The following is a 9952-nucleotide window of genomic DNA, read 5'->3' on the forward strand; positions in this document are numbered from 1 at the left end:
GAGGAGCCTGTGGAGGCCCGGAGCATGGACAGGGTGTTCTCACTTCCCCAGAGTCTGGAAAGAGGGAGAGCTGGAATTCCATTCCAGCTAAACATCATATTATTAATGCTGGGCAGCTTTTTCCTAATAAAACCCCAAACCATGTAAACACTAGTATAGTTTTCAATTTGTAGTCAGATTAGATGCCAGGAGTGTTTGGTTCCATTTTATTCTACTTTATTTTATTTTTTAAAGTGAAATCTTTACAGTGGATTTGAAAGAGAGTTATTTTCTGCCTCTCCGGAGAAGTGTAAGTTTTGGAAAGTGATTTTCCCTGGAATGTTTCAGCTTCAATCAGGGTGGATGGAAAAAAAAAAAAAAAAAAAGCTGGTTAAGTCACATGATAGAATTTCTGGACCCAGATTCATCGACTCATTTAGGAAGTGCCCTATGGAGTGAAATATGCACAAAAAGGAGGCTTTGTGTCACTCTAAAAGCTATTTTATGTCCTTGGAAAAGCAGGTGGGTGTTTATATTCCTACCCTTCTGAGTGTTCTGTTTTAAGTTTTGCACACTGCATATGCTGGATCTCCAAAGTCACCCCAGAAAAAAAAATCTTTCTACTGGGGAGTTGGGGGGACCATTCTCAACTCCCACATCCTCATGTCTCTGAGGTGCAGAATTCACATCATTGCTGTTCCTCTTTGTGTCAGGAGCAGAGAGCTCACGGGCACCGAGCCTCCGAGGATGAGTGGCTAAGCTTCCTATTCTGCTGGGCTCGCAGCCTGGCAGGGTGGGTGAGAGGGCAGCCCCGGAGGGAGAACAGACCCTGAGGGAGCTGGAGCCTGTTCTTCCTCTTTCCTGTGACAAGGAATTAGATCTCAGGAGGCTGCTTGGAATGGAGAAGTAGTTCTCATTCCTGAAGCTCCGGGGACGGCTGAGCTCTGAGCTCTGCCGAGAGCCCAGGGACTATGGCACACACGTTCCTGCCGCAGGGGAACCTGAAACCTGCCTCCTGGTGTGCTTGATAACACATTTGTAAAATGCTGGAGAGTCTGGAAGAAAGTTGTCCCTGTCCAGGGAAAGGGGCTGGCAGAGGGGAGAACTGGCCGTTCCTGGAACCTGACGAAACACCCTGCAGGGCCTTGGCTTCCTCTGTGAGTTCACATCCCCTCCATTCTCAAGCACTGGTAGTCAGTCCCTGGATATCTTGAGCACTCGTCTGTGTTTGGACCAAAAGCCTCTTCTCATTCCCACCAGCCCTGGATCAGGCCATCAGTTGCTCTGATTCCAATCACTATCACGGTGCAGAGGGCTCCAGCTTTGTCTCCAGCCAAGACCTCCTGGTGAAGCAGTGGGCTAGTATACCCATCAGCCCCCTGGAAATGTCTGCTTGGAAGCCCCTCATGCACCTTCGCCTCCATGGGGGAGCCTCTTCTGGGCCCCAGCAGAGATGGAGGCTCCTCCACTTCTCACCATACTGGGCATCCCTCTTCAGCATGCACCCCTCTATCCTGTGGTTCACCTACTTGCCTGTATCTTCATGTGACTGTGAGCACCTACGAGGCAGCTGCCAAGGCTGATTGATTTCTGCCTCCTCGAGGCTTGGCCCAGCATGTGCTCAGGGAATTCTTCTGACGCAAAGCATCTCCACTGATCAGGGCCCTAAAAAGAAGACAGCACCACTGGGAGGGATCTTACACTTGCAAATGGGTACATGCCAGTGTATGAACTGAAGGACATTTGTGGAATTGAAGTTGTCACTTGTAAACAGTGACAGCTTTCAGCTGCTTTTCTGTGACAAGGTGGCCTGCATTTCTCCCTCTATCCCATTCCCCTCCAGATGCCCACCAGGGCCTATAAGCCCATGGTTGATGGCTTGCTGAGGAGGCGGTGGGCCCAGAGCAAGATGCCTTCTCTGAATTCATGTTCATTACTGCCTGACTGCCTCTGCACTTTCCCCCAGGACCTAATGCAGAACAATCACACAAAGGGGGTTAGTGGGCACCAGGCCTGTTTGGGAAGACCAACTCCTGGCCATGATATGGTGACTGAGAAAAAACGTTAAAGCCACAAGGAAGGGATCACAAAGTGAAAACACATAGCCCCAAACTGAGAGGAACGGCCTGTCTTTGCCCTGCAGCAGGGCAGGGAAAGTCGATCGATTTTCTAAGATTCCCAGGAGAGCCAGTAGGGATGTGATAGTAAGTGGGAGTAATGAGCCTACAGCTCCTTGTCAGTTGTGCGAAACCCAGAGTCAGAACCCACGGGGCAGGGGCAAGAGAAGAGGTCTTTCAAACCAGGTTCTGGCAAAACATCCAGAGATATTATTTGGAGGGACTCAGTGGTTCCACTTAGGAATTGAAGCCCAACCAGGAAGGCCAAGGATCAGTCTTTGCAAAGCTGAGTTTCTAAGAAGGTGGCTCTCCTGGGTTTGCTCACCCTCAACACCATGACCTTACATGCAACTGCCAGGAGAGTAATACCAGTTGCAGCAATTCTTAGGTGTGAATGTGGAGAGAGGGTCTCTCACTAGAAGTAGGAAACCAGCAGAAAGGTTTTACTGGGAAGGCTGAATTCACACTATGGAATAAACACTAAATATGTTCCTCTATCACAAATAACCTGTAGAGCATCTGCTATGGGCTAAGAACTCTTCGAAGTGCTTTCCAAATATTTGCTCCTTTAATTTTCAAAACATCTCTGTGAGATATGTACTATTATTACCCCCATCTTACAGATGAGGAAACTGAGGAACAGGGAGCTGGAGCTCACCTCACTTGTAAGTAAGCAGAGACAGGATTTGAACCTGGGAAAACTGCCCCAGCATCCATGCAGATAGCGATCCACCGTGCTTCCTCATATCCGTAGCCACTGTGTATACACAATAGGATTTTATTATTTATTTATTTATTTATTTATTTATTTTTTAATTTTTTAAAATTTTTTTAAGTTTTTTTTAAAAATTTTTATTTATTTATGATAGTCAGAGAGAGAGAGAGAGAGAGAGAGAGAGAGGCAGAGACACAGGCAGAGGGAGAAGCAGGCTCCATGCACTGGGGGCCCGACGTGGGATTCGATCCCGGGTCTCCAGGATCACGCCCTGGGCCAAAGGCAGGCTCTAAACCGCTGCGCCACCCAGGGATCCCCACAATAGGATTTTAAAATGGAGTTTAGATACTATCTTCCAAATTCCCCCAGAGTAAGGGACTTATAACAATCCTTAGCTAGGTAAACCCGGGTGTTTAGAATTTATACAGGTCCTGGGCCACTTCATCTTCTTTGTCATACAAAGTTGGTTGGGTGACCCTTCAAAGGACCTCCTCGTTCTTACTGCCTGGAGCCCACACTCCTTTTATGTTAGGCTCTTCCTTACTAGATTTTGAAAATTGGAAGTCTGCTAATCTCCCCACAGATTACTCTAAATACCGGGTCGGTAATCAATAGTATTCCTAAAATCGGTTTTCTTCAATTACTCTAAAAACTACCTACTTAATGCTACTAAAAAATAGGTTTTCTTTGTGTTTTCACACCTTAGAACTGGACGTTTTACTCTATTTATGACATTTCATGCCTCTGCTGACTGTGTCTGTCATCAACGTGTGGCTCCCTCTGTGCAGCAGATAACTCCTTGGTTCTGGAGCCAAGGCACCTGTGGTGACCCTGGAGCCTCAGCGTGCAGAGGAACAGGTGCACACAGAGCTAAAGAGAATTGGGGACAATGAGGACCCAGAGGGCTCCTCCGTGCCTGTCATCATATGCTCATGATTGGCTTCTGAAAACAATAGCTAGTGCTTTGCCTTGGTCTTCCACATTTCGTGTGAATTCCTCTTTTGACCATTTTCTCCTGCAATCACACAGCAGAGGAGATTCTGGGAAACTAGTTCCAGCCTATCTGAGTTGGTGAATGAAACACTGAGTGAAACACCCTGCTGTGCCCTAGCGAGGTCTTTCTGTCAGCCGCATTGGTGACTGCTGTTTTGATAGGAGGTGATGAATAAGTCAATAACCAGAGATCTACTGGTTGGTAAGGGTGATTGGACAGGTGATTTGAAAGTAACTTCTTCAGCTAACAGAACTCGATGCCCTCCCCCACCCAGACCCCAGTGTGGCGGGCCCTAAGCATGGGACCACAACCTTGGAAATCCACTGGCTAGAATGCCTTTTTTTTTTTTTTTTTTTTTTAGTGCAAAGTGCTTGCTTCTGTGACTCAGAGTTAATGAGAAATTTATTTTGAGCCTCTGAGTGTTGCATCAATGCTTTTTAACAAGTGACCCATCTCTCTATGAAGGCATAAGCCAGCCCTTTTCTTTGGTCAGGAGTTCTCATTGAAATTAAGCAGAATGAACAAAGACATGCCCAGTGGATGGAGTTACGTGTTACAGTGTGAGTGTCATGTCCACAGGGCTGGAGGGCATCCAGGACTTGTCAGGGCGTCAATAGAAGTGAAATCAGGTCTCTTCAGCCTGTATGCTGGGTGTTTGGATGAGCACCAGATACCTCCAGATCGTAAAGCCAGGTGCCATCCATGAAGGACATGCTAAGAGGGCTCCCTGTGTGTCCCCTAGAATGAGAGGATGGTATTTGACTTCCACCCAGTGTAGAAATGACCCTACTGAAAGCCCTTGCCTGGCACCAGAATGGCCCACAGTAGGTGTCCACCCCAGAAGCAGAGGCTACTTGACTGCAGGCAGAGAGGAGAGGTTTTAGCTAGATTCAGCTGCAGCATTATTATCCTGGACAGGCTTTTTTTTTTTTTTTTTTTTTTAATTATTAAAATGAGAACATTCTTGTGAATTAAAGTAACTGGAAGATTTCATATCCAGGAATGCTGGAAAGGTTATGAGACCCATGTGATTATCCCCCCCACACCCCTACCTCGGAAGGCAGGTAAAGAAGTGCTCACTGAGGCCTTGTTAATGGAGAGTGGTGGGAAAGAACAACTGTTTGCTGCCGTACCCATCAGAATCTGCTCAACAAGTAAAACGGTGTCCCTGTACGGCTTGGTGCAGCTTGGCGATGCTGGCAGGGAGCGCTCCTTTGGGAGGACTATCAACCATCTAGGCAGGTCATTTGAACTCTCTGAGCTTTAATTTCTCAAGGACAGTGTGGACAATGATAGTGGGAAACCTCATAAGGAACTTCTTGTGCTTTACAGGAGACCATGCCAGGCGCTTGGCAGGTACTCAATAAAGTGAGGAGCCTGAATAGAACCTCACCTCCTTGCATGGGCAAGGTTGCTCCCCAGCTTGGACAGAGTTCCGACAAAGCTCGATGGCCAGCAGTGCTTGTCACGTTGACTAAACATCAGAAGATGGCCCAGGTGCAAGTTATAGGATGCGTTCCGAGCCCGCCGCTCCCTTGTAATGCCTTCCTCATCAGGGTCTGGTTTAAACGGAGAAGCCACCCTTGCTACTCTGGTGAGCTTTTGCGGAAAACAATTAGAAATGAGAGCATGGCTCCTAACCGTGGAGGACCCGTTTATGCCCACCTTTGTCGCAGGCCCACCTGGTCTGGGCAGCGAGGCCTGGCATGCTGGGGCAGGGTGGCAGGCTGGGACACGGACCCTTCCCCCGAGCTAAGGTTCCTGTGGGTTCCACTTCGTGGCAGACTGCTTGGGGGGGGGCAGCATAGTGCAGTGGCAACGCGTGTGGGCTCAGAGTTCCAGCTGGTTTGTGTCCCAGCTGTGCTAGGTGATTCGGGCGAGGCGCTTAACCTCTCTGGCTTTCTTGGCCTTGCTTTCTCTCCTTTGTGGGGCTGAAGTGGGATAGCTCTCCTTTTTCTCCATTTTCTCTCGTCTTCCTTTGGAATTTTCTGCAGTGCTTCCCTTGGTCTCCCAGAGGCCCAGCTCCCCTCAACCTGTCCTCCTCTGATTCTCTCCTAGATCGGGCTCCCCTTGCCTTGATCTCATTCTCCATGCCCCAGCCTGTCTGGTGCACCGGCCCCTCTTGTTGGGCTCCATGTTGTCCCCTCCTGCTGCCCCCTTCTCCTCCCGCCTCCTCCCACGCATCACTCCCCCTCATGCTTTCTCTCCTTCTCCACTTCTCTCCTCCTTCCCCGTCTCCTCATTCTGTGCTTTCTCGTGGCTCTGCACACATGCACACGGACACTTTCTTTCCATTCTCCATGGTCATCCGGCTGCATTTCCAGGCTGGCCCGGGGCCGGCTGCTGGGGGAGAGGCAGGAATGAAGACAGGAATGAGAGCCAGGCGAAGGAGGTGCCAGCCCTCCTGGGAGAGAAGAACCGTCTTGGGAATCCCATGCCTCTGTATCCCTCTGTGTCCATTGTAGCTGGAGCATGACCTGTCTGTTGGGGAAGACCCTGTTATCTCAGGCACTCAGTCAGTTAATTCACATACTTGCAAATAAAATACTAATCTTAAAAATGAAGACAAGAACAGAGTTTCAACATCTGTATCCCCTAGGCTGGGAAAAACTATCCTCACATTTTTACTTCTCCCCCTCCCTCTCTTTTTCTGCCTGCTGCATTCAACTGATGTTCTCCTAGAGGTGAGAATGGCCCTTTGCAGAGCACAAGCCAGGACACGGGTCATTTAGGAGAGCTGGTGGCCAGTAACTTCAATTCCCAGGGCTCCTTGTCTGGCACTTGTCACCGAAATAGGCATGGCAAATGTTGGTTGCAAGGCACCTGAATCCGGTTGTGTAGATAGGAAGGGTCTGCTCCCTGCCCATCAGGCGAGGTGAGATGTGGTGTGAGGGTTAAGTGTGGAGAGAAGCGAGGAAAGCCTGGCGAATTTGCTGGTACGGACGAGAGCTTCAGAAATGCTAGTTTCCTGGGGTGCCTGGGTGGCTCAGTTGGTTAAGCACCTGCTTTTGTCTCAGGTCATGATTTCAGGGTCCTGGGATCGAGCCCCACATCAGGCTCCTGCTCAGTGTGGAGTCTGCTTGGGATTCTCTCCCTCTCCCTCTGCTCCCCCCACAGACACACACACACACACACACACACTCTCTCTCTCTCTCAAATAAATAAATAAAATCTTAAACAAAAAAAAGAAGTGCTAGTTTCCTTTCCGTTTAACTGTAGACCCAGCAAGGAATCACAATTCATAAGCTCAAGGCATTTTCAAGGTGGGAAGGGCATCCCCCACCTAATGCAGAAATCCACCCCCTGCGTGGGGCCTGGAGAGCTGCAGGAGCAGGGATCCATCTCCCTCCATTGACCGGATGCAGGCCATCACTCCCACTGCACGAGCGATGAGTGTCATACCTGGATGTACGTTTCCATCCTGTTATTTCTGTTCCCCTAGTCCTACCACCAAACCCCATTAGTTTTCCAGAGCCACACAGAAGAGTTCTGTTTGTTTCTCCCTTGTGGCAGCCCTTCTGAAAGCTGAGGCCACTCTCTGTGACTTTTTGGTGTCCTTTTCCCAGAGTAGAAGTCCTCATTGTGTCGAGTCACATATTAAGTAACTCAATTTCCTGACCCTTCACTTTCTTGGTATCCGACAGGTAACATGATGGGATGGAGAGGTCGGTGGAGATTGAGCTGTGTGGGGAAAGCCAGGTGACTGTGGCTAAGCCACTTGTCTACTTCTGTGGCTCAGTCTTTTGGTCTGCATTGTGGAGTCATCAGTGAGCTAATAAGCACAGTGCTGAGCACAGTGCTGGGCCCATAGGAAGTTAGTGATCATTGCTTTCCCGGAGATGCTCTTCTGGATGTGGCTGGTTTGCCCACGTCACTCTTGAAGACTTAGAGGTGGAAGTGGCCACTTCCAGGAAGCCTACGTTGGAGCCCAGCAGCCAACACCATTGCTTCTGTCATTTTGGACGAGTTACTCCAGAGATAAGCAGCTGGAGGCAGCTTGGGTCTGCAGCATCCCTCGTTCCCTATCCCAGCCCCCGGCTGGAGGTGGGGAGGCATGTGTGAGCTTGCAGCCACTCTCTTATAGGACCATTTCTAAATAGAAATTTCCTTTTTGTTAGACTCAATTCTGTTCACCCCACATCAGAATAGTCCCAGCACAGTTTGCGCCCACCATTCCCTTCTCCCTTTTGGAAGCTGCTGGGTGGGGTGGGGATAGTTGCCAGCCTTTCTGTGGCTACCAGTATTCAGACGAGGTGCTGGGTCATGCTCTCCTCCTGGCAAGGTGAAGAGTGCTTCATTCTACCAATTCAGGCAGAGGACAAGTTCCAGACGTGACGATACTAACAACAGGCAACAGCAAAATCACCCACGAGTGGAAAAAAAAAGTAACTGCTGAAGGCAACATGATCATCCTTGTCCAAGATTTCCATTCCGTGTTCTTTCTATTTCTACGTCTTGGATTTGGCACCGCTGATTGTCTGCCAGGTGGGAGCAGGTGCCATGGGTTCAAGACGGAAAAGATGACAGGACTTAGCATAGAGAAGACTCTCCACATTGACTTCATTGTTTCTGTAGGTGGAGAAAAGGTGTTGGTGACTCAGTGGCAGCTCGAGTCCCTTGGTCTCCCGAGGAATGCCAGTCCTATGTAGAGTGAGGACCTCCTGGTCAAGAGAGATCTGTGCAAGTTCTCTCCGAGAAGTGATGCTTAGACCCTTGAAGAAAGAAGTGTCCCTCTCCAAGTCCGAATTATTTCTCTTTGCGTGTTCTCTTTTTGTTCTGGCCTTCATTTGCATATATTTTTAATGCGAGAGGTCATAAGGAATTCATGCAGCGATCTTTGTTTTTACACTTACGTCATCCCACAAAGAGCTCTCTGTGTTCCTACAAGATCTTTATGATGATCACTTTAAAATATGAATGTAATATTACTTCATAGAGATGAACAGTACTATATTAGGTTTCTACTGCTGCCACAAACATTACTGCAAATTTAACAGCTTAAAACAATCTAAATGAATTATTTCACAGGTCTGTAGGTCAGAATTCTAGGCCTCACAGGTTAAAATCAAATGTCAGTGGCTTGGACTCTTATCTGGAGGCCCTGGGGCAGAATTTACTCCCAAGTTTATTCAGGTTATTAGCAGAATTCGGTTGCTTGCCCTTAGAGGGCAAAGGTCCCGTGTCCTTGCTGGTTGTTAACTGGGGCCAACTCTTAACCCCTAGAAGCTTCCTTCTGGCTCTTGCCTGCAGGCGCCTCCATTCAGAGCCAGCAACGGTGCACATCAAGTCCTTTTTGTACTTGGAATCTCTTTGATTTCCCTTCTGCCACACTCATCTGCTCCACTTAGAGAAAGTTCTCTTCCTTTAAAGGCTCATTTAATGGTCCTGAGTCCATCTAGATAATCCAGGTTAATCTATTTTAAGGTCTGCAACTTTAATTATATCTGCAAAGTAGGTCCCTTTTTTAATGTCATGGACTATATTCATAAGCTCCAGGGATTAGGGTGTGGGCATTTTGGGGTGGCCATTATTCTGTTTACCACAAGCACTTAAGCTACGCATTGCCCGGTGCTGGGTATCGAGAGGGTCTGTAGGTGTTTTATGATTTCTTTGTTTTCTTTTGTAGATAACACTGCAGTGCACGCTCCTGCCACTTAGATTTTCCTTCAGCAGGACTGACTGCCCAGATAAATGACAGTGGGATTACTGGTCAAAACTACGGCCATCTTTGCAACTTGATATTTCTTACACTAGTGCTTTCCCAAAGGGTTGCACCTGTGGATACTGCTACTTACTTTAATCTATTCACCTCTAACTTTTCCCAAGCTGGGTGCTAGCATAAGTGGTAAAAAGAGATTACAGAGTGTCCTCTTAATTAAGGTGTTTTTATCTTCCAAATAAACTGTAAACAAACAACAAACCAACAAATTTGAAGACAGGGATATTCATTGTCACTTATCCCATAGTGCTGTTGTTGGAATGCTGAGATCCCAGCTGAAGGGGGTGGGTCCTAGGTCCTGTGTGCGCCTGTTGGTGACATCTCCTTCTCACCTTGCATTCAGTGATGTCAAGTTGGTAGCTTAAATCAGCCACAGTGGGAATATTTACACCCTGGAAATTGGCAAACACTACAAAACAATCTTATGG

At 48.1% G+C, this 9952-nt stretch overlaps 1 protein-coding gene across 1 annotated transcript; it reads right to left on the reverse strand.

Annotated features, from left to right (window-relative positions):
* Nucleotides 1-343: 343 nt before the first annotated feature.
* LOC140642001 (uncharacterized) lies at nt 344-7225 on the reverse strand. Its single transcript, XM_072842613.1, has 5 exons — nt 7208-7225; nt 5488-5859; nt 5199-5404; nt 2755-2853; nt 344-1644 (listed from the first exon to the last, which is right to left on the reverse strand). The coding sequence occupies exons 1-5, from the start codon at nt 7223-7225 to the stop codon at nt 1539-1541; spliced, it is 801 nt and encodes a 266-aa protein (XP_072698714.1). The 3' UTR covers nt 344-1538.
* Nucleotides 7226-9952: the final 2727 nt, after the last annotated feature.

The sequence above is a fragment of the Canis lupus genome, chromosome 10 (assembly GCF_048164855.1).
Source record: "Canis lupus baileyi chromosome 10, mCanLup2.hap1, whole genome shotgun sequence".
NCBI classification, from domain to species: Eukaryota; Metazoa; Chordata; class Mammalia; order Carnivora; family Canidae; genus Canis; species Canis lupus.

Coding starts and splice junctions, on each gene's coding strand:
- LOC140642001 (XM_072842613.1), bottom strand. Junction 2,854..5,198: donor AACCTTGCCCATGCAAGGAG/GTGAGGTTCTAT, acceptor GTGTATACACAG/TGGCTACGGATATGAGGAAG. Junction 1,645..2,754: donor TCTGCTTACTTACAAGTGAG/GTGAGCTCCAGC, acceptor TCTTCTTTTTAG/GGCCCTGATCAGTGGAGATG.